Below are 27,946 nucleotides of genomic sequence, written 5' to 3'. Positions count from 1 at the left end.
TTGAGATGGCGGGAGTTACAAGTAGAGGAATACTTTCAAGCTCCGTAAGTACTTTAGGCTTTAACTAGGCTAAACCATAACCAGCTAACTTAAATAAATGTTTTATAAAAAAAATTATATATATATATATATATATATATATATATATATATATATATATATATATTACACAGATCTATTTTTTATTTTATGACTATTGATTATGATCAGTAGCATAACAGCAAGATAAAAATAATTAAGCTAATTAATGATAAAAGAGCAGCTTTTATGAAGTAAATTTGTTTAAACTGTAACTTTGTTACCTTGTTTAAACTGTAAGGTAACTTTCAATTTCATTTCATCATTACCGAGAGTGTAGTATTACAGACTACCTTTAAGGTAGGCTGTGTCACTGCGTGCGCCAGTAATAGGCACGCGCCTAAATCTATTGTCTGTCCTTAATCACTCTGTAGGCATAGTAGGTAGGCGGCCTCCCCTAGGCGGCGGGCTGCTAAATCAGGCACGGCTGGTTAATTATCATCTTTAATAGATCTTGGGCTTTCCCCGAAGCGGGGAGTTTAGCCCAAAGTATGAAGATTTTAAGTAAAGAGTCAGGTGGCGAACACTAAATGCGAAGAGTGAACGATCTTACAGTTGTTAATGTATAGAAACAGGATTTATACAATGTAATCTGCAGTGGAGCCCCAGTTCATCTAAGGCTTCTTTGTACTCACACACATCTGAGCTACAGTCCTTCTCTACACTAGTTGAGATGTAAAACAGATAACTGCGTTTAGCTGTTTTCCTAGAAACTAGTTACTTTCAATAACTGCAGAGATTTGCTTTTAAAATTTGTTTCTTGTTTTGAAATTACCTTAAGCCTAAATTCAAAGGGGGGAAAAAGACTGACAGACTAAATTTACAAGACTAAATTCGAAAAATGGTAATCATGAGCTAATCATGGCCATCTGATAAAAGATGGCAGACAACACTTCCCTATGAAGTTTTTTTGTTTGTTTGTTTTTATGTTCTTGTGTTCTGGGACTTAAATGGTATTGTTTTTAAGATCCTAAATGACATTTGCATATATGGGTCATTGACGGATAAGACTTTTTAATAGGCCAATTTTAAAATACCAAAAATATGGATATGTTTGGCCATTTTCTAAACATTTGGAATGTAGTGTACACATGCCTTTATAAAGAAAAGTAAAAAAATTGTCATTTTAGTGTTTTTACACTTAAGTTAATAAAACATAGCCTTAAAAAAGTCATCTGGGACGACCGTAATATATCTCAGAATTCACATTTTTATGTATCATTAAGACTAGTTGAACTTATATCAGTAAGTAGATAAACTGATGAAGAAAGATAAACTTTAGTGCCCTTTCCTTTTATGAAAACCATTATTTCACAAGTTTATTCTATAATATCAGAGTCTCCTTCATTATCCATTATCTCTCTTGCAATAAGAGTGGGTGAGATTGTCAAAAAAATAAAAATAAATAAATAAATCAACTTGCTTTTTTAATTTTTTTTTGCCAATTTAGTTTACAGTACTGTATATGTTCTTCTCAAAACTCTTGTGAGAAAAAAAAAAAAATGTTATATTTGAATAAAATGCATATTGAAAAAATAGTCAAGCTGTGCGCTATTGATTACCCTTTTATGTGTCAAGGTGCTTATTTTTCATATTGTTTTCCTTTTAAAGGTTAGTCCACAATACCTGCACTCCAACTCCACTAGCCACACCTGGCCCTTTAGTGCTATAGCAGAACTAATCGGTAAGTCAACTGATCATTTCTTTTCCTTTTCCATTTATGCACCTGAATACTAGAGCATTTTTCATAAATAGTTTAAATCTTTCATTGTCTAAACTTTACACAATAATCTGCAAGGGCACTTATAGATTTACCCTTATAAATCACGCACCCCCTACGCCCCAAGCCACCTGGATGCCAGAAAGCAAAATTATTTAAAAATGCTGCTTATTTATAACAGTTCAGCATTCAACACTCTGATTTCCTTTAAACTCACCAGCAAGGCTCTGAAACCACAAACACTAGTAGCGAGTAGCTATGTCTCACCCTTTTTTAATCTCTGCACTAGAGACCGGTATCTCGGGTTCAAATAATGCAGGACCTGTCATGGTCTTGTTACACTAATTGTACAGGCATGTTATTCACAAGTTCTGACGCGTATCTTTCTTGTTACACAGTTTTACTCACGACTCCAGACGAGCATTGATTTCTTTTATCTCTTGTTTTATTTTCAACATCAAAGTACAACGGCTGTTACAGTTTCTTGCATAAATTCACTGTAGTCACGACAAGTCGTTCGCTGTGTTCTGTAGCTTCGATAAATTACAGTTACAACAACTTACTTTACTGTATCCTTTAGCTTACAGTATCACGGTCAAAGCTTGTGTGCTCCACACCTTTCTGTATCCTTCCGTGTCTTCACAACAACTAACGTGCGTGATAGACATGCAGCTACATACAGTGGTGTGAAAAACTATTTGCCCCCTTCCTGATTTCTTATTCTTTTGCATGTTTGTCACACTTAAATGTTTCTTATCATCAAACACATTTAACTATTAGTCAAAGATAACACAAGTAAACACAAAATGCAGTTTTTAAATGATGGTTTTTATTATTTAGGGAGAAAAAAAATCCAAACCTACATGGCCCTGTGTGAAAAAGTAATTGCCCCCTGAACCTAATAACTGGTTGGGCCACCCTTAGCAGCAATAACTGCCTTCAAGCGTTTGCGATAACTTGCAATGAGTCTTTTACAGCGCTCTGGAGGAATTTTGGCCCACTCATCTTTGCAGAATTGTTGTAATTCAGCTTTATTTGAGGGTTTTCTAGCATGAACCGCCTTTTTAAGGTTATGCTGCAACATCTCAATAGGATTCAGGTCAGGACTTTGACTAGGCCACTCCAAAGTCTTCATTTTGTTTTTCTTCAGCCATTCAGAGGTGGATTTGCTGGTGTGTTTTGGGTCATTGTCCTGCTGAAGCACCCAAGATCGCTTCAGCTTGAGTTGACGAACAGATGGCCGGACATTCTCCTTCAGGATTTATTGGTAGACAGTAGAATTCATGGTTCCATATATCACAGCAAGCCTTCCAGGTCCTGAAGCAGCAAAACAACCCCAGACCATCACACTACCACCACCATATTTTACTGTTGGTATGATGTTCTTTTTCTGAAATGCTGTGTTTCTTTTACACCAAATGTAACGGGACACGCACCTTCCAAAAAGTTCAACTTTTGTCTCGTCGGTCCACAAGGTATTTTCCCAAAAGTCTTGGCAATCATTGAGATGTTTTTTAGCAAAATTGAGACGAGCCTTAATGTTCTATTTGCTTAAAAGTGGTATGCGCCTTGGAAATCTGCCATGCAGGCCGTTTTTGCCCAGTCTCTTTCTTATGGTGAAGTCGTGAACACTGACCTTAATTGAGGCAAGTGAGGCCTGCAGTTCTTTAGATGTTGTCCTGGGGTCTTTTGTGGCCTTTCGGATGAGTTATCTCTGCGCTCTTGGGGTAATTTTGGTCGGCCGACCACTCCTGGGAAGATTCACTACTGTTCCATGTTTTTGCCATTTGTGGATAATGGCTCTCACTGTGGTTCGCTGGAGTCCCAAAGCTTTAGAAATGGCTTTATAATCTTTATCAGACTGATAGATCTCAATTACTTTTGTTCTCATTTGTTCCTGAATTTCTTTGGATCTTCGCATGATGTCTAGCTTTTGAGGTGCTTTTGGTCTACTTCTCTGTGTCAGGTAGCTCCTATTTAAGTGATTTCTTGATTGAAACAGGTGTGGCAGTAATCAGGCCTGGGGGTGACTACAGAAACTGAACTCAGGCGTGATAAACCACAGTTAAGTTATTTTTTAACAAGGGGGGCAATTACTTTTTCACACAGGGCCATGTAGATTTTGATTTTTTTTTCTCCCTTAATAACGTAAACCTTTATTTAAAAACTGCATTTTGTGTTCAATTGTGTTATCTTTGACTAATAGTTAACGGTTTTTGATGAGCAGAAACATTTAAGTGTGACAAACATGCAAAAGAATAAGAAATCAGGAAGGGGGCAAATAGTTTTTCACACCACTGTAACTGTGGAATGATGTCACAGAACAACTCATGAAATGATGTAACAATACAAATTATGAGTATGATACTTAGTGCTTAATGCTTAACTAATAGACTGAAATGAAATAAACACAACAACAAATCACAAGAATGAAATATGGCCCTTACACTAATGTAATGGTGAATAAGGCCAAATTGCAAAAAACATTTGAGCAATGGAGGTGAACCGCGGTAAATTTGGTTTTATATCGGACATTCGCTACACATTCATGATTATCTCATCTGTTTATCAATAAATAATCACACAAAAATGACAAATCGCATATTTTCTTACTCTGGAGTGGACAGAGAAGCTATTGCAAATAAATATATTTTTAGATCTTCTCCTGTTACAGCCTACTGGAGCTAAATCTTTCAGAAACACTGCTTACCGGTGCTTTATAGCGATGGAGTCACTAAGGGACCGTTTAAAAAGTGTATGACCAAGACCTAACTGTTTGTTTACAGAAGAATACACAAGATTACAGAGAAATACCTCATAGGACATCAAACATATTACACTGTTAGACTACAGTATGGATTATTTGTTTATTTATTTGTTTGTTTAATTGATTAATAATTATTTTAATGTACATTTAAAAATAAATGATTAAACAGACAATTCTTGTGCCAATAAAACAGATGATTTGTTAAATGAGAGTCGGGGTGTTTTTTATCATAAAAAAAAAAGTTAAAATATGTATGAAAATAAATGCACTTTGGTACAGTGTGTTATGAGTTGCAAAAAAATGACAAAATTCAAATGTAAAACCAACTGTACTATAATCTATCATTATACCACCCTATCATTGCTAATAACTACAACCATTCACATATGCAATTTGCAATTCTTTTTGAAAAATGTCCGTGAATTCCCTCCATATTTGCCACTACCCTGACCAGAACAAAGAGGTTACTAAATATTAAATAAATTCTTTTTTTCTACAGGCCACTTGAAATTTATGCTTTTGGAGCTGACTAAAAATGTAAACATATAAAAATGTGAAATGTATTTTCCTATTGACAGATAATGCTTATGACCCAGATGTCTGTGCGAACCAATTCTGGATTGATCATAAAGTATTCAAAGAACAGGACTGCCTCATCTTCATGGATAATGGAAAAGGCATGGATTATGACAAGATGCACAAAATGCTCAGGTATAGGTGTCTTCATGAAGCCTGCATTATTTTTCAGGGTGCAATTAGATAATCCAAATCATCTCTCTCTCTCTCTCTCTCTCTCTCTCTCTCAGTTTTGGCTTCAGTGATAAACAGACGATAAAAGGCCCAGTGGGTAATGGTTTTAAGTCAGGCTCCATGCGCTTGGGGAAGGATGCCATTGTATTCTCCAAAAAAGCCAGCACCATGTGTGTGGGTCTCCTGTCACAGACTTACCTCGAGAAGACAGAAGCACATAATGTCATAATGCCTATTGTCATGTTTACCGAGACAAGACAGACTGATATCCTTTACCTAGACACAAAGAGATTAACTTCATAGTAATGTTGGATAGAAATACAGAATACGATAGATGTACCTAACTGCTTACACTGCAAAATAGTTTTCTAGTTTATTTATTTCATATTATGTAAATACTTACTTATGTAAATAGTGTATATATTTAAACTGAAAACAATATGTGCAGTTACAGTGGCTTGCAAAAGTATTCGGCCCCCTTGAACTTTTCCACATTTTGTCACATTACAGCCACAAACATGAATCAATTTTATTGGAATTCCACGTGAAAGACCAATACTAAGTGGTGTACACGTGAGAAGTGTAACGAAAATCATACATGATTCCAAACATTTTTTTACAAATAAATAACTGAAAAGTGGATTGTGCGTAACTATTTAGCCCCCTGAGTCAATACTTTGTAGAATCACCTTTTGCTGCAATTACAGCTGCCAGTCTTTTAGGGTATGTCTTTACCAGCTTTGCACATCTAGAGACTAAAATCCTTGCCCATTATTTTTTGCAAAACAGCTCCAGCTCAGTCAGATTAGATGGACAGCATTTGTGAACAGCAGTTTTCAGATCATGCCACAGATTCTCGATTGGATTTAGATCTGGACTATGACTGGGCCATTCTAACACATGGGTAGGTTTTGTTTTAAACCATTCAATTGTTGCCCTGGCTTAATGTTTAGGGTTGTTGTCCTGCTGGAAGGTGACCCTCCGCCCCGGTCTCAAGTCTTTTGTAGACTCCAAGAGGTTTTCTTCCAAGATTGCCCTGTATTGGGCTCCATCCATCTTCCCATTAACTCTGACCAGCTTCCCTGTCCCTGCTGAAGAGAAGCATCTCCAGAGCAGGATGCTGCCATCACCATATTTGACAGTGAGGATGGTGTGTTCAAAATGATGTGCAGTGTTAGTTTTCCGCCACACATAGCATTTTGCATTTTGGACAAAAATTTCCATTTTGGTCTCATCTGACCAGAGCACATGTTTGCTGTGTCCCCCACGTGGCAAATTGCAAACGGGACTTTTTATGGTTTTCTGTTAACAATGGCTTTCTTCTTGCCACTCTTTCATAAAGGCAAACTTTGTGCAGTGCACGACTAATAGTTGTCCTATGGACAGATTCCCCCACCTGAGCTGTAGATCTCTGCAGCTCGTCCAGAGTCACCATGGGCCACCTTGGGCTGCATTTCTGATCAGCGCTCTCCTTGTTCAGCCTGTGAGTTTAGGTGGACTGCCTTGTCTTGGTAGGTTTACACTTGTGCCATACTCCTTCCATTTCTGAATGATCGCTTGAACAGTGCTCCGTGGGATGTTCAAGGCTTTGGAAATCTTTTTGTAGCCTAAGCTTTAAATTTCTCAATAACTTTATCCCTGACCTGTCTGGTGTGTTCTTTGGACTTTATGGTGTTGTTGCTCCCAATATTCCCTTAGACAACCTCTGAGGCCGTCACAGAGCAGCTGTATTTGTACTGACATTAGATTACACACAGGTGCACTCTATTTAGTCATTAGCACTCATCAGGCAATGTCTATGGGCAACTGACTGCACTCAGACCAAAGGGGGCTGAATAATTACACACACCCCACTTTGCAGTTATTTATTTGTAAAAAATGTTTGGAATCATGTATGATTTTCATTCCACTTCTCAAGTGTACACCACTTTGTATTGGTCTTTCACGTGGAATTCCAATGACATTGATTCATGTTTGTGGCTGTAATGTGACAAAATGTGGAAAGTTCAAGGGGGCCGAATACTTTTGCAAGCCACTGTATGGAGCTGTGTATGATAAATATGCTGAAAATTGTGGGTCTGCCAGTGAGAAGGAAGTTTAAGAGAACAAAAATAGAAAACTATATATACATGTTCATATACTGTTAATATGTTTGGTCCTTAAGTTCAGTGTTCACTCAGTGCTACACCGGACCATGCAAAAAATCTTCATGACATCCTGACGCATTCTCTTTTTCACACCAAGGAAGAACTGATTTCAAAGTTCAGGTTTTGCCCCAGCTCAAGTGGAACCTGCATCATCATCTGGAACCTACATAGGTGAGCATGCAGAGTTTGGTTTGTTCTACTATAGTTTTATATGAGAACTTTTTTTGATTTATAATGTGAAGGAATAGTGATTTGACATTTTAATACTAGGGAAGTAAAATATAGATAATACTGTTAATATTATGTACAGTAATAGCATTACAGAGAATGATATAAATATTTCATGCCACTTGACATTTTTTAGACAGGGTATCTTACTTAACTAAATGGCTTAACGAGATAAATATTGTAAACATTAAATTCAAAGAAATTATGCAACAATTGTTTACACTTCCAATTGTTTTACTGCAGAACATCTTTAGGAGAATTGGAATTTGACTTTAAGAAGGAACCCAACGACATCCAGATCCCTGTTGATGTGTACAAGGGCTCCAGGGAGAAGTTCAGGCGGCAGGCATGGGATGGCATGTCAGTGCCTGAGAGTGAATATTCACTAAGGGTGAGAATTTAACCTGCAAATATTATATGAATTTTAAATTATTGGTTTGAATTTTAAGATTTTTATTTTGGAAAACAGGGTTTCATAAAAAATATAATTACCTGATCGCATGAGAGCATACCCTTTTATAATGGGGCATTTGACAGGGCTCAGAATGAACCAATCATATCCATCGCTCATAAAGGTAAAAAATAATTATCATACAAGGTTATCAATTAATCCGAGATAAAAAATTTTGGTTTAATTTGACTATTGAAGTCATGATGTACAAACAGTTTACAGCACATGTATGCATTATAAAATTGCATTGATCAGAAGAATGGTTTAAAATAAATTCCAAAACAATATCTGTATTATAAAACACTGTGTGGGAACCATCAACAAGTGGAGAAATGGGTCACCACATTGACATTAGTATGAACCATATGTGCCTCCTAATTAGATTAAAATGAAAAGAACAAAATGATTTAGATAATGCAGGCTACTAATAAACCCACGGCAACATGAAAGGGGATACAGGAAAATGTGGAAAATACTGATTACTCAATGCACGTGAAAAACTAAAACAACAAATTTTGTACTAAGTATATTTAAGTTGTAATTAAATTATACAAAGGCACAGTTTTAAGTGTATTAAGTGTACTTTTTTGTGCTAAAGTGGAACAACTTTAAATATACTTAGTACTCTTAAAGTATATAGTATGTCTGTGTATGTACTAGCAAAAGTAAAGAATTTATTTAATATAAGTTAATTAGAGCAATTTTGACTGTGTTACAAATACACTGTTATACTTCTAGCCAATTCCAATTACTAAAAAGGTACACTTCGTGGCTAATAAAAAAATATACAGTGGAACCTTGGATTGTGAGCATAATTCGTTATGGAAGCGGGCCCGTATATTAAGACATTCATAAATCAAAGCATCTTTTTCCATAAGAAATAATGAAAACTCAGATTGTTCATTACACAACCCAAAAAAATAAATACATAAAAATAATGAATACAAAAGATAAAGTCAAATATAAATGTATAAAAGTCAAAAAAAAAAAAAAAAAAACCTGCACTTTACCTTTGAAAACAGTAAAAAAAATCAGACTGATAAGTGTTACCGTATACACGCACGTGCTGTGTATGTGTGTGTTTGTGCGACACCCTCTCCCTATCCTCATCTTACATCGTAACCCTGCCTCCTTTCTTATTTAAGAGGGGGAATTACTGTGGGGGAATTACAACTTTTACACACACTCTTTCTTTCTCACACACACACACACACACGCACACACACACACACACACACACACACAATAACTGCCTCATCTAAAAAAATTAACAAAAAACATCTCTGACACCCAAATGTGCGCAAACACTAACAGACTTTTTGGTGTTAGTTATAAGTAAAACAAATTAACCTGCAATTTACCTTTGAAAAGAATTGTGGTAGAGCAGTGTCTCTGTTAGAGAGAGAGAGAGTGTATGTGTGTGTGTGTGTGTGTGTGTGTGTGTGTATGAAGGCGAGTGGAGGAGGGGTGTGTGTGAAGGGGCACGGTGTAAAATGACCAATGACTTCCGCCCTTACATATAACGGAATCAGTGCAGGCTGACACAGAGAGTCTTCTGTCTCCTTCCCCCTCTCCCCCTAATTCGAGCAACTTGCTTCTTCTACTACGCAACTTAAAAACTTTATAATAGGAATACTAAAAGAAATCATCTAACAACAAAAGAAGTGGAAGAAGATGGATTTTTTGTAATGAACCAGTCAAACTCCAGGCCTAATTTCCATCAAAAACCTGCGGAATGACTTAAAGAGGGCTGTGCACAGAAACACCCTCCACATTTTAATAGATTAGAACCACTTTTGCAAGGAACAGGAAAAAAATAGCAAAATCAAGATGTGTTAAGTTGGTAGACTCTTATTAAAAAAAAGGCTAAGTTCTGCCACTCTTTTTTAATCTAAATTGTGTTGGTTTTTATCAAATTAAAGGTATAAATACATGATTTGTATGATTTATCATGCATTTTGCGACTTAAGCAGGAAGAAGTAAAAATACTTTGATGTCTTTTTACCCAACTATATACAGTACTGAGACATGCACACATGATTCATGATAAAGGACAATATCTGAATTAAATTAAATTGAGGTTGCGCAACAGCTTTTCCTTAAATCTCAAATGCAGTTCATTTAATAAGTCAATATTAAATTACCACTAATATAAAGTATTCTGTTTGTTTATTTTTCTCTTGATTCAGGCATACTGCAGTATTCTGTACCTGAAGCCAAGAATGCAGATTATACTTAAAGGGCTGAAGGTGGAAACTCAGTATGTTATAAAAACTCTAGCAAAGGTCGATACGGACACATACAAACCTGATTGTCCTCCCCCAATTGTATCCTTGTGCCAAATGGCAAAACAGAATGTAAAAATATAGCTGTTGATGCATAAGAGCTATGTATTAAATGATTCAAATATTTTCCTTTTAGATCCTTAAGCCTTTGTTTCAGAAAAAAGCTGTAACCATTACATTTGGCTACAACACAAGGAGTAAAAAGCACTACGGATTGATGATGTACCACAATAACCGCCTCATTAAAGCCTATGAGCGTGTTGCCTGTCAGCGCAGGGTAAGGATCATATAATTTTTTTATGTCTATTGTTTTATATTTTTCAATTATCTGTATACAGGGACAAAATAGAGGATAAAAAAAATCAAGCACAAAAAGATAAAATACAGAACTACAGGGGGCCCCAAAAGTCTAAGGCCACATTGAAAAACTGAGTTTTTAGTTCATTTAAATTTGGAACAAAACTGAAAATTATTGATTTGTTACAAACAAATGTAAACGTATCTGCTGCACAAATTGTTTTACAAAAAAAATTAAATAAAATTTGGATCTACTTTAATGCAATAGTGTACTCAGTACATTGAGATTTATCAAAAAAGGTTCATGTTTAAAACAGGCTATACAGTAACAGACGTTACTTGGGCAGGCCACCCAGGTATATTACAGGCTGCCCAAGTATTATTGGCCACCCTTTGTTTTTTTTTTATATTAAATGGTCTAATTATTTTATAAGGTGTGTTCAAGTCAAACCAGAACTTATTATTTTGCAAAATATCAGAACACAGTTATGGAAGTAAACCCTACCTGTACTTCTCTATATAATCCCAGTACTGTATAGTGATACTGTATAGTGCTAAATAAATTTCAATGCCTGCTGCTACCAAATCTTTCTGTAGGCCGTTTGCAATCAATTGAAGGTTTTTCAACACTTGCCCCTGTGGGAATCTGGTAGCAGAATGTGATATCTTCTTCTTTTTGCCACGTCCAAGTTCCTTAAACTTTGAACTTAAAAAATAGGCTTTCGAGCGGAGACTGAGAGCCAGGCCTTCTTGTCGAACATCAGTGTTTGACCTTACAAATGCGCTTTTGAAAGAATGGTCAAAAATTTAAATAAACACACTGCTAAACTTTGTGGAAAGCCCTCCCAGAAGAATTGAAGCTGTTATAATTGCAAAGGGTGGGCCACCATCATATTAAACCCCATGGATTAAGAATTAAACGTTACTCAAGTTCATATGCATGTCAGGTTCATATGCATATGTAAAGAAGTGAATACTTTTGTCAATATAGTGTAAGAATTTACACATATACAGTGGAACCTTGGATTTGTATATCGAAGCAAATATTGATACAAAGATAGAAACAGATAATTGTCTAAAAAGATTTTTGTATGCTGTAAGATTTTGCCTACCTGGAACTAAGAAGTCTAGACCAAACCTAATCTAACATAACATTGCTCCTGTCCAAAAATCAAGATCCATGAAGCATCCCTTGAACCCAGTCATATTAAACATTTTTGGGCTCAAAGAGCACAAATTTCCGTAGCTACCCTCCAAACTTTATTGGGAAGCTATTGAAATGCTATAGCCTGTGCCGTCCCGTCCAACAGGCAAAACAGGTGGTCTCTTAGGGGCCTAAGTCTCTATCTCTAAGTTTACCGATAGAGACTCACTCAACCGATAGAGACTCACTCAACCGAGCAAGAAAGACAATTACTCACAATTCCGCAGCGCTCGTAAAAGGAGAACCATTGGCTCAGTTGTGATCATCAAAACAAGAAGCGCATGCTACTGACACTCAATCATGAGTGTGGTATCATGAGTATCATAGGCCATGTTTATGCTAAGTTATATAGAAGAGTACTTGTATTACATATCAAAAGTTTGGGGTCACTTTCTAACTCCATGATCGTTCCTGTTTTTTATTTCTTTCTACATTGTAAAGGAATGCTGAAGGCGTCCAAAAAAATTTATTAATCTCCTTTGAACAGTTGATAGTGAGTTGTGTCTGCTACTCATGCTCTGTAAAGACTTCATAACACCTCTAATCTGAGGTGCTGTTTGTTGGTCATTTTTCAGGCTAATAAGTCTACATGAACTTCTTGTCTGTGGCAGAGGTAGGTTTTGGTCTCGATCTCCTGGGATGGCCTTCATGAGAGCCAGTTTCATTATGGTGCTTGACGGATTTTGCAAATGCACTTGACAATTCTGTTCTTGCAAGAACTATTATAGAAAGGCTGACCTCTGTGTCTTAAAATAACAACTAACTGTTGTCTCTGTTGTTGCGTCTAAGCATCTAAGCCAAATCGTAAAACGAGAGCCGTAATCAGAAGAGGAAGCGTTAAATTGGTAACCGGGAAATCAAGCAGGGAAGAGACAATCCAAAAAATCAAATTAAAATTAAAATTTTATTTGTCACGTACAGTCATACACAGTAAAATATGCAGTGAAATGCTTTTTCGACTACCAGTAACCTTAAAATAAAAACTTAAACATAAGAAATAAATATAAATAAAATGTAATACGGTAGAAAATAAAGTTAACTGGTAAAACATACTGAACAAGTAAAAATAAAAATATATTGCAGTAAAAGAAATATTGCAGAAAAATGAAATTAACTAAAATAAAAATATACTGTACAAATAAGAACAAAATATATATAATATAGAAATATAAAAAAAGAAAATAGAACTTTGTCCATATAAGTAATGTAAAAATGGCTGAGGTGTGCAAATATGCATAAAGTGACTTCTTAAAGTGTCTTATTATTAAAGTGATTTGTGCAGTGGTCCATAATGAAAGTATAAGTATATAGTGCAAAAGGTGTGCATGAATGTGTCCATAGTGTCTATAAATGCCCAGTGTTGGATGTAAAAGAGATGATATTAGTCCTGTATTGGGTGGTTGAGAGACCTTATGGCCTGCGGGAAGAAGCTCCTCCTCAATCTCTCTGTATTGGTCTTTAGGGAGCGAAATCGCTTCCCAGACCGCAACAGAGAGAACAGTCCATTGTTGGGATGGCTGAGGTCCTTCACCATCTTCCTGGCCTTAGTCCAGCACCATTTGCTGTAGATCGAGTGCAGGTCAGGGAGCTCGGTGCGGATGATTTGTTCAGCTAAATGCACCACCCTCTGTAGAGCTCGTCTGTCCTGCATGGTGCTGTTCCTGAACGGTTGTGATGTTTCCCATCAGGACGCTCTCTATGGTGCAGGAGTAGAAATTCCTGAGCACCTTGGAGGGCAGTCTAAAGTCTCTCAAGCGTCTGAGGTGGTAGAGACGCTGCCGGGCCTTTTTCACCACGGTGTTGATGTGACAGGACCATGACAGGTCCTGCGTGATGTGAACACCGAGATATCAAAAGCTGTTCACTCTCTCCACTGGGCTGCTGTTGATGACTGGGGTCTGGTAGTTCCTCTCCTGCTTTGTACAAAAGTCCACAGTCAGCTCCTTTGTCTTGCTGACGTTCAGGAGGAGATCCTTTGGCACTATTTCTCCAGATTTCCAATCTCCTCTAGGTAGGCCGACTCATTGTTGTTGGTGATCAGGCCCACCACGACAGTGTCTTCAGCAAACTTGATGACGGTGGTGGAGTTGGTAGTGGCCACGCAGTTAAATGTGTACGAAGAGTACAGCAATGGGCTCAGAACACAGCCCTGGGGTGCTCCAGTGCTGAGAGTGAGGGAGGCTGAGACATGACCGCCCATCCTTACTGCCTGTGGTCTGCCAGTTAGGAAGTTGGAGATCCACTAGGACATAGATGAGCTGAGTCCCAGGTGCTCCAGCTTGGTGGTGAGTGTGGAGGGAATTATGGTATTAAATGCAGAGCTGTAGTCGTTGAAGAGCATTTTCACATAATTCCCTTTTCTAGTGTCCAGGTGAGTGAGTGATGTGTGGAGGAGGTGAGAGATGGCATCATCAGTAGAACGGTTTGGACGGTATGCAAACTGTAGTGGGTCGAGTGTGTCCGGTAGAAATGATGAAGTCTCTGACCAGGCGTTCAAAGCACTTCATCACTACTGAGGTGAGGGCTACAGGGCGATAGTCATTAAGAGAAGCAGGTTGAGGTTTCTTTGGGACAGGAACAATGATGGACTTTTTGAAGCATGTAGGGATCACTGACTGAGAGGTTGAATATCTCAGTGAACACAGGTGCTAGCTGGTCTGCGCAGGCTCTGAGGATATGACCTGATGTGCCGTCTGGTCCTGCTGCTTTCCTGGTGTTCACTCTCTTGAAGGCTCTCCTCACATCATGCTCGGTGATGATGAACGCGCTTCCGGTGCTGGCAGTGTCTTCCTGTCTGCAGCCGTTAGCGCCGCTAGCATTAGCATTGCTAGCGTCTTTAGCTGCAGCCTCGACAGATGGACAGTAGTTCCAGATTTGGTGTGCAGGAGCGTGTGAGAGGAACAACGCTCGCGCTGTTGCACCAGCTGCTGTTCACCATTAAACACACGCCGCCTCCCCTTGACTTCCCCGAGTCCCGTGTCCTGTCCATGCGGTGAACCGAGAAGAACTCGGCCGGCTGGATAGCGTGGTCCGGCACCGCTGGGTTCAGCCATGTCTCGGTGAAGCAGAGGAGGTTGCAGTCCCGAATGTCTCTCTGAAATGTTATCCTGGGCCTGAGGTCATCGAGCTTGTTCTCCAGTGACTGGACGTTGGCAAGCAGGATGCTAGGCAGAGGTGTGCGGTGTGCACGAGCTCTCAGCCTGTTCCTGACGCCGGCTCGTTTCCCTCAGGGCCGCTGCTTCGCATCGCGTCCATTGTTCTCCTTCAGGATCTCACTCGGCCAGCTCGGATCCGGAGTTAAAAACGTTGAATTGTGAGTACATTGTACACCAATAGAAACAAGAGTGTCTCTATCATAACTAATGTACTCCATGGTGATGAATTAGCCGGTTTAAAGTTACTGAAAGATAACTTAAAAGACGAAAACAAAGTAAAATAGGTCGGAGCAGTTGTGACGGCAGCCGACCTCACTGGCGCCATCTTGGAGTATTCCAAATGAGAAACAAAAACCGTGGTCAAAACAAGGAAGCGCGAGGTCAAAACCGGGAGATTAAAGAGCGAGGCAAACAAAACTGAGATGAGAAACCAACAGCAAAACGAGAAACAAAGCGAGCTTGGCTACGTGAAATCAGAAGAGAAAACAAACGCGAGAAAATCGATGCACGAAACACACAAGATAATCCAGCGATTTAAGCAGCGCGCAGAGCATGCTAAAATTGCTGGAGTAATCAGCGGAAGATAGGAAACAGGTGCGCAGGAGGGGCGGAAAAGGGACAGTGGGAAAAAGACATGAGACAGGTAAGAAAAAAAAACGGTGATGCGTAGGAAAAAGTGCAGACAGGGCGTGAATCTTGACAGTGTACATCAGGGGCATTCATCATGCAAGAGAGTACATAGTCCAATTCAGCACATGGGTAAGTTTATAAAAGTGAACAATCCAAAAATGTATTTCATTTATAGTGTTTATAGTGTTTATGTTCTGTTACCAGGACAACAAGGGAGAGGGAATTATCGGGGTTATAGTGTGTAACCACCTCACACCAATTCACAACAAGCAGGACTTTGAGGACAATGAAGCGTACAGGTATGTTTAAGTAACATCTACATTAAGTGGTAAAAATTGTAAAGTATACAGTATGCATATTCATATTTAAAGTCATTTTTACATTGATACAGCTGAGAAAACCATTTTGTGTCTGTGCAGGAGAACCATGTCTAGTGTAGGGAAAAAGCTTGAGGAATATCGGAAGCAAGTCCATTTTATACATGACACAAAATGCACAGAACGTTTTGAGGATACCGTGTAAGTTTAAAAGTGCCCCCTTTATTCTCTCCTTCTCTCACACACACAAGCACATGCACACACAGACAGACAGACAGAGAGACAGAGAGATGAACATACAATAGAAGTATATTTACTTAAACATTCATGATTTTGTGGCTTTACAGGACGCAACCAGATGAACAGTGGGTTCAGTGTGATGACTGTCTAAAGTGGCGAAAACTTCCAGATGGCGTTGATCCTAAAAAGCTTCCTAAAAGTTGGCTCTGCCACATGAACCCTGATCCAAAATACAGGTGTGTTTGTTCCTCTTCCTGTTTGTTCGTGTGTGTTTGTGTCTGTAATTTTATTTGTGTGTATGTGCTAATGAGTGCTTAATTCTTTCAGGAATTGTACAGATGAAGAAGAACCCGAGGATTCTAATGGTGGACAATCCAGGTACGAGAAAACCTATACTCAGCAGTCATTTAAAATATATTTTTATATCGATTTCATGTTATTCAGGAAGGGGCAAACATTTTTGTACACTTAAAAGTTATTGTGATACTAGCTGTCTACCACAATATGTTAGAGGTGGATTTAAGTAATGAATACTGTACATGCATAAGTACAAGTAATTGTTGATATTCTTACCCTGGTATGTTAATTACAAATATACACATACAATTCTTACACTTCAACATGGACTTAGTGTCATGTGTCATAAAGATTTCTACTATTTGGAATAGTTTTAAATATTCTTAAGTGGTTTTGATTGTGCCAGAGAAATATTACTAATAGAATGATCAGATTTGTAAACATTTCATTATTGCATGTGTTTAGTTATACAATAATGAAAGAAACAAACAATTTTGCAGTTGACTATAATTGTAGTGATTATATTGTCATATGATTACTAAGTACTGCAAATGGGAAAATGCCTTCCTGGTAAAGAGAGGGCAGACAAGATTGTCTAAACAGGTTTTAGTCGACAGAAAGTCTATAGTAACCCAAATAACTTCTTACAATCTTTGTAAACAGAAAAGTTTTTTTAAAATGCACAGCATATTAAACCATGAGGTACATTACATCAGTAGAAGATCATAATAAGGACGACTCCTGTCAGCCAGTAACAGCTTTGTAACCTTGGCAAAGGCTCACTTGACACGGCAGTAAAAGATTGAAAAAAGATTGATGAGGTTTATAAGAATGTCAGTTGAACACTAAAATTTACAGTATGTGTGTGTGTGTGTTTGGTCTTTCAGACCATATCAAAACTGGGTGCAGTGTGACGATTGTCAAAAGTGGCGAAAACTTCCTGATGGCATTAATACTGCAAAGCTTCCGGATAAGTGGCAGTGCAGTTTGAACCCTGACCCCCAGTTCAGGTGTGCTTGTGTCTGTTTAACTCTGTATGTGTATTTGTGGATGTGCTGTGCCGATTTGAGTATTTCTTTGTGTGTGTTTGAAAGAGTGTCTGTGTGTGTTTGTGTCTCTGGACACCTGACTGTTATACCACCCCATTGAATTTTAATTTAAGGAGATGACAATAGCATAGCATTAACCATTCAGGAATTTCAGCCATTTTCATACACCTATTTTGTGGGGTCTCATAAATAATGGAACAAATTAACATAATTACAAACATGAAGTTTGCCTTTAATATTTTCCTTTTATTTTGTGAAACTGCTTTGAGACAATGGCTGTTGTTACAAGCGCTATGAATTGAATTAAATTGAATATTTGGATGAAAGTCCTTTGCAGTTAATCACTTTCTATTGTCTGAAACCCAAAGACATGACCAAAGGCTGTTTCCTTCCTCAAAATACTTTGTACTGCATGTACTGCACATATACTGCTGCTTCTTGTTTATAGGTCTTTCTGTCTTCAGTCTTGTCTTCAGTAAGTGAAAAGCAGGCTGTATTAGATTGAGAGCAGGTGACTGACTTTAAAGACTGTAAAGAATATACATTTCTTTGCCATGCATACTGTAGCTTTCACTGTGTGTTTTGGGTCATTATCCATCTGCAATATAAAGCAACATTTTTGGGGGGTTTTGCAATATTTGGCTGACTCTGAGCAAAAAGTCATTAACAAACACCACTGACCCTGTTCTCTTGCCATTGCATTGGTCACCATACATTTCCATGCTTCCATCATATTTGACAGATGTGCTATACTTTGGATAATCTCCATATGTTTCTCTTCCCATAATACTGGTGAAAGTTAATTTTGGTTTCATTAGTCTCTAGAATCTTAGAATCTAGCACAGGTTACTGCCAAGTCTAATCTGGCCTTTTTGTTCTGGCATGCTGCCAGTGGTTTGCACCTTGTTGTGAAGCATCTGTATTTACTTCATAAAGCTGTCTCTTGACTGTTAACCTGGACAATGACACACATCCCTCTTTAAAAGTGTTTTTGCCTTAGCTAGATGTTGTAAAAGGGTTCTTCTTCAACATGAACAGGATTCTGTCATCTACTTTAGTTGTCTTCCATGGTCTGTCTTTTGCTGATGCTGAACTTGCCAGTTATTTCCTTTTTTAAGAATGTTGTATTGGATACCCTCAATGTTTTTGATATGGCTCTCATGGGTTAATTTTGTTTTTATTCAGCGTAATGATGGTTTTCCTTACTTGCATAGACCCTTACGTTGAGAGTTCAAGTGAACAGCTACCAGATTCAAATGTAACACTCAGCCTGATAAGTCATAGAGTAAGGAGGGAACAGGCCAGGGCCTGGCCATGCAACTGCTTGTCAGCCATTTGTTCCATTAAATTATGAGCCCCACCAAATGGGGGTTGTGTATGAAACTGCTGTAATTCTTGAATGTTTGATGCCATACATTTGTCAAATGCCTTGAAAAGTTGAAGGTGTGGACTTCGCTTCCCCCCAAAATGATCTTGGTTCCAAAATTTAAGGGGACTAACTGTGTGTGGACATTTCCCAAAATATTGACACAAAGGTAGTAGCAGATAATTGTCTTAATTTTTTTGTATGCTGTAGCATTAAGATTTGTCTTACCTAAAACTAAGAAGTCTAGATCCATAAAGCGTCCCTTGAACCCAATCATATTGAACATCTTTGGACTCAAAGAGCACAAATCTCCATAGCTATCCTCCAAACTTTATTGGAAAGCTAGTGGAATGCTACAGCCAGTGCCGGCCTGTCCAACAGGCAATACAGGCGGTCTCCAAAGGGCCCCGCCTTGTGACAAGGGCCTCACGATCATATTAAAAACATTTCCTTAGAATTTCCTTAGATTCCTTAGATTGTCAATACATAAACATATTGTTCTACTTACAACACATGGGCCAATTAAACGTGATACAGTTCATGACAACAGTGAGTAAAAAAAAAACAACACCATATTAAATAAAAATAATTTGTCAATAACACATGACAAATTGCTGAAATTAGAATAAATACAAAACAACAGTTTAAATAAAAGCAAAAAATATTTGAAACATGCACAGAAGAACCACATGCTAATTTGCATAACATCACCTGCGATATACTGGGAGAATTAGACAGCTGTAATGAGCAAAGTATTCGTGCACATAGATTCCCTTATATTTCTTTAAATCGCTCATGTTTAATAGAAAGTAAAAAATGTCCTGTAAAATGTCCCTTTTAGATATGCCCTTACCATTTAATATTTAATTATTTATTAGGCAGTGGCATGACAGAAAAGGTGCTGTCAAAAAAAAGTTCCAGATATTTTTATATTTATGATAATATGGATTTAACTGATGTGCTTATTGCCTCTCACAACATTATCTGTCTTGTTGCTGATTTTACACGGTGCACGCACACTGATGTTTTAAATACGTACTGTATGAGTGCTTTGTCTAGTGTCCACATACGGCATATATTAGAAACTAGGGCTAGGTTGGGAAGTCACAGAGTGAGTTGCAAGAATGTGTTTTTTCACACTACATACTGTAACATAAAAACATTGTGTGTCAGTTTGCTCATGTTAGCACTTAATTCTCTCAGGAGTTGTTTAGTTGATGAAGAGCCTTACAATTCTGATAACGAAGAACCCAGATACCAAAAAATCTACAAACAGTAGTGAGTACTGAATTATTACAACAAATGTTTATTTTAACATATGCTTCTTGCGATATTTTATATATAATCTTGTATACATGTTTTGAAACAGTGAGAGAAATCAGATGTTGCAAATGGAGAAGACCATACAGAAGGTGATGTCCATTTTGGATTAAGTAATAATTTTGTCAATTTTTAATTCTCTTCCAGTAGATCCAGTAAAACAATGCATTTGTAGCTGGCTTTTGATTTCTTTTAAGGTCATTTACGGACATACAGTCTATTTTAAACCGTTTGCACCATTCAAATGTTACTCCGGCTAAGAGTCTCATCACTACTGTCCTTAAATCCTTCTGTACAGTAAATGCATACATTTCACGTCTCACGGAAGATCTGGAATCCTATGATCAACCCTGCCCACTAAGAGAAGTTTTTTTAAAAATAGAAAAAATTCACAATATTTTCAGCAAACATTAATGCATAGTTATTTTTTGTGTCATAAATTGACCAAAGATAAAAAATAATAATATTATTGTGGCACTGTGCACCTCCCCTGGTAGATATTACACCTTGCAAACGCTTTTTATAGCCAGCTAAAGTCTTTCAATTCTTGTACTTTGGATTTTCTTCCATTCTTTTTTGCAAACGGCTTTTAGTTCTGTAACATTCTTTGGTTGTCTTGCATGCACAGCTCTTTTAAGCTCAACCCACAAATTTTCAATGATGTTTAAATCAGGGGACTGTAATGGCCATTCCAATAGTATTCCATAGTGGATTTCAAGGTATGTTGAGGATCATTGTCCTGTTGTAGAAGCCATTCAGTTTCAGCTTTTTTACAGATGGTGTAATGTTTGCTTCCAGAGCTTGCTGGTATTTGTCACGGGACAAACCAGAGGTAACAACAGATGACTTAGCAGTTTAGCCTGTGTAGTGTGGATGGTAACCCAAACGCGGAAGTAGCGCGAAGAGGCAGGATAACCACGCGAATATTCTTAGAACTTTCATAATGGGAGCAGGAGTTTACACAAATAAACTCGCGTTATTGCAACACACACTTGGTCAGGAATATAAACCCAGAAATAGTGAGTACTCACGATTTGGCAGGTACACGTCGGAACCAACATGGGCAACTCAATGACTGAGCAGATGGCTGCCTCGGTGTGGAGATCTCTATTTGTCTTACTGTTTTTGTTAGTTTGTCCTGTTTTTTAATTCTCAAATGTTATCACTTATACCAGGGATGAACTGCTGAACATTCAGCAGGACACATCACACAATTTTAAAACAGTTTTGAATTTTTCGTCAACGTTTTGCTAAACATTGTAACCGGTGGAGCAGCGGCGCTGTTGAAATGCTTTAAGAAGCGCAGGCAGAGGAAGAAAGCTGGCACGCTCGTCAAGCTCCGACAGCACGGCTTTAGAACTGCACTGCCGAGTATACATCTGGCGAATCTCAACTCTCTACCCAACAAAATGAACTCTGCCGCACTGTGTTTCACGGAAACCTGGCTGAATAAAGCCATTTCGGACAACGCGCTACAGGTGTTTAAAGCGGATCGTGACTCATAATCAACGGGGGAAATTGCGAGGCAACGGGACATGCTTTTACATCAATGAACGTTGGTGTACAAATGTGACACCTTTGAAGAAGATGTGCTGTCCTGATCTAGAGGCATATTTCATCAACTGCAAGCCTTTCTATTCGCTGCGGGAGTTTACCTTGTTTATTCTTGTGAGTGTGTACATCCCTCCACAAGCGTGTGTGAACGCAGTATTGCAACAGCTTGGTGCTTAGATCAAAGGCACGGAGCAACAACACCCGGACACTGTTATAATTATACTTGGGGATTTTAACAAAGCAAACCTCAAACGTGAACTGCCTAAATACAAACAGCACATTACATGCCCCACCAGAGACAAAAATACTTTGGATTACTTCTACACCACAATAAAGGATGCATATTGCTTCGTTCCAGAGCAGCTTTAGGACTTTCTGACCATGGCCTGGTTCATCTTCTCCCGACCTATAGACAGAAACTTAAATCTGCTAAGCCTGTAGTAAGGACAGTAAAGAGATGGACCAGTAAAGCAGAGCAGGATTTACAGACCTGTTTTGACTGCACTGATTGGAGTGTTTTTGAAGCTGCTGCCACCAATCTGGACGAGCTCACAGATTTTGTAACATCCTACATCAGTTTCTGTAAGGACATCCCTACCAGGACTTTTTTAACATATAACAATGACAAACCATGGTTTACAGCAAAACTCAGAAAGCTTCGTCAGGCCAAAGAGGATGCTTACTGTACAGGAGTGGGGACAGGATCTTATACAACCAGGCCAGGAACACACTAACAAGGGCGATTAGAGCGGCTAAGAGAAGCTACTCTGAGAAACTGGAAAATCAGTTTTCTGTAAATGACCCTGCTTCAGTGTGGAAAGGCCTGAAAACCATCACTAACTACAAGATGCCATTCCCCAACTCTGTAGGGAATCAACAACTGGTTGATGACCTGAATGAGTTCTATTGTAGATTTGAAACTCCCAGTCTCACACCACACCCCTGTCCTGACCCTCTTTCTACATCACCATTATCACCTCTGACAACCACCCTCTCTTCCCCCCCTGCACTCCAGGTCTGTGAAAATGATGTTCGCCAGATCTTTCTACAACAAAAGAGAAGGTGTGACACCAGCGTGACACCAGCCTGTCTGAAATCCTGTGCTGACCAGCTGGCTCCCATCTTCACACAGATTTTTAACAGACCACTGGAACAATGTGAAGTGCCTTTGTGCTTTAAATGTTCCACAATCATCCCCGTTCCAAAAAAAACAAAAATCACAGGACTTAATGACTACAGACCAGTCGCCCTAACATCTGTGGTCATGATGTCATTTGAAAGACTGGTGTTGGCCTATCTGAGGGACATCACAGGACTCTTACTGGACCCCCTGCAGTTTGCTTATAGAGCAAGGTCTGTTGATGATGCAGTCAACATGGGACTGCACTTCTCCTTCAACATCTGGACAAACCAGGGGCTTATGCAAGGGTCTTGTATAGAGACTTTCCATCAGCTTTTAATACGATCATCCCAGCACAGCTTCAGACCAAACTAAACCAGCTCTCTGTTTCTCGCTCTATCTGTCACTGGATCACCAGCTTTCTGACAGACAGGCAGCAGCTAGTGAGACTGGGGAAATTCTTGTCCAACAGCCACACCACCAATACTGGAGCCCCTCAGGGATGCATTCTCTCCCCACTGCTCTTCTCCCTCTACACCAACGACTGCACCTCTACAGACCCCACTGTCAAGCTCCTGAAATTTGCAGATGACACTACAATCATCAACCTCATCCAGAACGGTGATAGTCTGCATACAGAAGTCAGGTCGAGCAGCTGGCTGTCTGGTGCTGTCACAACACTTTAGGAGGAACCCACCTGCACTTCTCCCACTCACCATCATAAACAGCACTGTGACAGCAGTGGAGTTATTCCGGTTCCTGAGCACGACCATCTCTCAGGACCTGAAGTGGGACATTCACATTGACTCCATTGTTAAAAAGGCCCACCAGAGGTTGTATTTTTTTTCCCAGCTAAAAAAAATTCAACCTGCCACAGGAGCTGCTCACACAGTTCTACTCAGCCGTCATTGAATCCTTCCTGTGCACTTCAATAACTGTCTGGTTTGGCTCAGCCACGAAAGCAGACATCAGAAGACTACAAAGGACGGTTCGGACTGATGAAAGAATTATTGGCACTCCCCTGCCTACGCTGCAAGAACTGTATACATCCAGAGTGAGAAAAAGGGCTCGGACTTTCACTTTGGACCCCTCACACCCAAGCCACCTTCTATTTGAACTTTTGCCATCGGGTCGACGCAATAGAGCACCAAACACTAGGACAGTCAGGCACAAAAACAGTTTTTTCCCCAGGCAATCTCCCTCATAAACAGTTAAACATTATTCTGTCAATAAATATATGTGCAATACTGTATACAGTACCACTGTGCAATATACTGTTTAATACCACAGATTTCAAATGTTTATGTAACCTATTTAAAAGTATCTTACACCCTACTCCTGTTTTGTCTCGTCATTTGTTATTTGTTCTTTGTTCTGGAAGCTCTGTCAATAAAACAAATTCCTTGTACGTGCAAGCGTACTTGGCAATAAAACTCACTGATTCTAATAATAGGGACTTTTACAGTTAAACATTTTAACGTACTTACAGTTAAACATTATACAAAGCTCTTACACTACGTAGGCTGCAATAAAGGTAGGCAGCTTTCCCAAAAGTTTTAAGTACAGTATACAGCCCTGGGAGAGACTTGTGAAAGTCTGAGACAATGATTAGTTGTTGGGAGGAGATATACTAAAACTGTTTCACTGAATTACCTAATGCACAATAACGTATGTGCTTAATCGTATAGAAACTGCTAATAAAATCTCACACAATGTCTGAACAGAGCCCCGCCAAAGGAACACCTGGCTCCCCCCACAATTTCCATCTTAACAGACATGCAGGTAGGAGACTTATTTTCCTTTGTGTTCATACACTGTCTTTTAATTGGATAATATTGTTTCCTGTGTGAATCTGTCTTTGCCTCTACAGGCTCAAGATCTCCTGACTTTCCAGTTATTTCCCATGTTAGATCTCTCTCTACTGTTTCAACAGGGTAATGTCTTCTCTCTTTCATCTTTCTATCACTATTTACAGTAACATGGCATTAAGTGTCTAAATGATTCAATTCCTCTCTTATTTCAGGAAGAGATCTCTGAGGCCAAGCCAAGAGAATGGAGAGATAAAACGAGCCAGAACAAGAGACACATTTGAGAGCAACACGCCAGGCAGTCCATCCACAGCCTCACGTGAGGTCTGTTCCTCATCAGTCATATTCAGGCCTGAGGGTGGTGGTGATCCAGCATTGAAAGATAATAAAACATCACCAATAGAGAATGACAAGTACGATGACATTATGTTCATTAAGGTCCACAGCGTACCTAAGTCAGCAACAGAAATATTTGACATTACTCAGGTAAAGTCAGAGCGTGTGGAGAGTAAAGAGGAGTTGGGAAAACAAAAGGAGCGTGCTGACAGTGATGGTGCTGCATCCATGGAGACAACAGCAGCAGCTTTGTCCTCCAACTGCAGCATCGGAACCCAGACCCATCAAAACCCAATCGTGAAACAGGAAGAGGAGTATTCAGGAACAAGCCAAGATGGAGAAAACAATATAATTCATTTTGATCCCTCTATGGTAGAGAGCAGTACAAGTAAAGACCTGAATTCTATAAAAGCAGAAACAAGATCCCAACAAAAGAATGTACCCAGTCTAGAGGAAGAAAACCAAGAAAAAAGCAAGACTACAGGTACACCAAAATCAGCAGAAGAGCTAAGCCATGGGGACATCTCAGATGAAATTAGTCCAGGTTATCAGTCTTCAGCAAAACTGAAAGACTCTGTTCTTGATGTATTAGAAGCCCAGCAGCAACAGGACAGGCTGCTGGAACTGCTGGAGGTGGCAGCAAAGGATCGAGATGAGAGCCGCTCTCAGCAGCTTCTCCTCAGCTCACAAGTGGAGGAGCTGAGGAGCCAATTGCAGGAGTTTAAACAAAGCAGACTGAAGAACAAGCACAGCCACCATAGCACACAGACCAACCCAGAGGAGGCAGAAGACTACAAAGTGCTATACTTGCAGGTGAAAGAGGAGATAAAACAGCTCCAAGATCAGCTCAGTGAGCTGAAGGTAGAGAAAGCAGTGTGGGAGAGAAAAGGCCAGGAAGCTTCATTAGAGTGTGATGAGTTAGCCTGTCATATGGACAGACTGTTAGGGGAACTGGACCAGAAAAACAAGGAGCAAGAAGAGCTAAAGGAAAAGGTGGGTGGTTGAAAAAACTATAGAAAATTGTTTCTTATTCATAAATTTCTTACAAAATTTATTTCTGTCGATTACTGTACATTAAAAAAGTTTAATTTTATACAAAAATCTGGTGGTCACACAGGTGGTCAGTTTAGAAAATGGGAAGTGCACTTTGATGACATGCTGTGAGAGGCTACAGAAAGAGTTAGACAAGATAAAGAGTGAAATTGAAAAGGTGGAGGTAAGTGTAGAAGATCGAGAGGTCCAGACAGATTTTCCCTCCTCCCATGAAGAAAATACAGCAACCTCAGCAGAAGCCCTAACTTCAGGAAGAGAAAGAGACTCGCAATTGCAGCAACATGAGGCACAGGGCAGATCAGAGTATGTCCGAGACAACAACAACCCGCAGACAGACCGGTAAGATCTATGTTGTAGAACAGGTTCAATAACAATTAAATCTGTATTTGTTCTCTGAATGATAAAAATTTGTGTGGGTTCTAAATGATCTAAAACTGTAGATATTTGCAGTTTGAGACAAAAGCCATAGCAAAGACATGTAATACAATAACTTAAATGAAGTTTCTCTTCTTTTTAGCTCTAGATTAAGAGACCTCAGGCAAAGAGTGGCACAACTCCTGCTTACCTTCATCCCTGCTCTGGACCTGCAGCAGTTAAATTACGAATGCAATGTCATTGATGAGATTCTCACTTCTGTAAATGAGATCATTAATACAAGGGCAGCCTCAATGTAAAAGCAGTGTGACCAGAAGATTGCAATCTTTTACAGGACAGTAATCATTTGAGTGGTTAACGCATAAAGAACGACTAGCGCTGCCTTGTTTTAGTTTTTTTATTTTACATAAAATTTTTTATTTTATTTTACCTGATTAAACATAAATGTTTTTATTGTTTGCATTCATTCTCTTTGTGTAAATGTATTGAAGAATATTGCCATCTTGCGACTAATGACTGAGGAATGTGTGTGTTGAAAAATCTCAACACTTATTTACTTCAACATACCCAAGTCATGATGTGGAAGATTTTTATTTTCCACTTTTTAATGTTACCTTAATTAAACATATAAAGCAAATGCTGTATCTCTAGTCAATAAGGACTAAAGAATGACTCAGGGCTCTGCACAGATCTAAATGAAATAAGCAGGATTTATTGCAGCAATGAAACCCAAGTGAGCCGCAATTGCAATGCTAAATCCAAGCATTATCAAGAGCAGACTGTCTGACAGTTACATGCCGGCTTCTTACATACAGTTTTCAAGAAGAAGGATGTACCGTACACCTTGTCCCCTTCTCTGTACTACTTCTTCAATTTCTTACTAAAGTTTTAACCCATTATAATGTCCGTTAGAACACAAACTAACGAGAGTGCAACTATTGGTACTCAAACGGATTTTCCAGCACCTGCACCAATTCTAAACCGTGGCATTTCTGCTTTTGTCCCCTTTACTAATCTTCCTGTGGGTGTTGTTCTGGCTCAGAGAAGGTTGATGTTTGATATGTGATTTTCTATACATTTTATTTTGCTATTGATGCTTACCCAGGCACCTATGTTTTTGTACTTTTATGTTGGGCCTTATACTTTGTATTTTTATATCAAATTTTTCATGTATATCCTTGTTTGTCATTATGTGGATGCACATGCTATTTTGTGTTGTCTCTACTTCTTATTAAACTCCATATACTTAAAACTGATCATGTGTCTTTTGGTTATTTGTCTATATTCTTACTTATACATGTGTGCGCGACTGCAGGTGCACATTGTAGCATGTGTATCCAACACGTTTCAATCCTTTATTTTGTGTCTCTGCCAAGTCTGGCACCTGGCACCTTATCTT

General features: G+C 38.8%; 1 protein-coding gene across 1 annotated transcript; it reads left to right on the top strand.

The window, feature by feature from the left end:
• On the top strand, nucleotides 1-27,642 carry LOC128524326 (MORC family CW-type zinc finger protein 3-like). Its single transcript, XM_053496849.1, has 20 exons — nucleotides 1-44; nucleotides 1,690-1,762; nucleotides 5,144-5,276; nucleotides 5,372-5,580; nucleotides 7,492-7,633; nucleotides 7,934-8,081; nucleotides 10,331-10,468; nucleotides 10,572-10,703; nucleotides 15,917-16,011; nucleotides 16,132-16,230; nucleotides 16,377-16,505; nucleotides 16,597-16,647; nucleotides 17,454-17,576; nucleotides 20,185-20,259; nucleotides 20,351-20,393; nucleotides 24,700-24,757; nucleotides 24,846-24,909; nucleotides 24,999-26,112; nucleotides 26,237-26,511; nucleotides 26,690-27,642. Exons 1-20 carry the CDS (start codon nucleotides 6-8, stop codon nucleotides 26,844-26,846), a joined length of 3,297 nt encoding a protein of 1,098 aa, XP_053352824.1. The 5' UTR covers nucleotides 1-5; the 3' UTR covers nucleotides 26,847-27,642.
• The last annotated feature ends 304 nt before the right edge of the window (nucleotides 27,643-27,946 follow it).

Source organism: Clarias gariepinus, chromosome 5, assembly GCF_024256425.1.
Source record: "Clarias gariepinus isolate MV-2021 ecotype Netherlands chromosome 5, CGAR_prim_01v2, whole genome shotgun sequence".
Lineage (NCBI taxonomy): Eukaryota > Metazoa > Chordata > Actinopteri > Siluriformes > Clariidae > Clarias > Clarias gariepinus.
The sequence above is the reverse complement of the archived record's forward strand: the minus strand, read 5'-3'. Positions and strand labels throughout refer to the sequence as shown.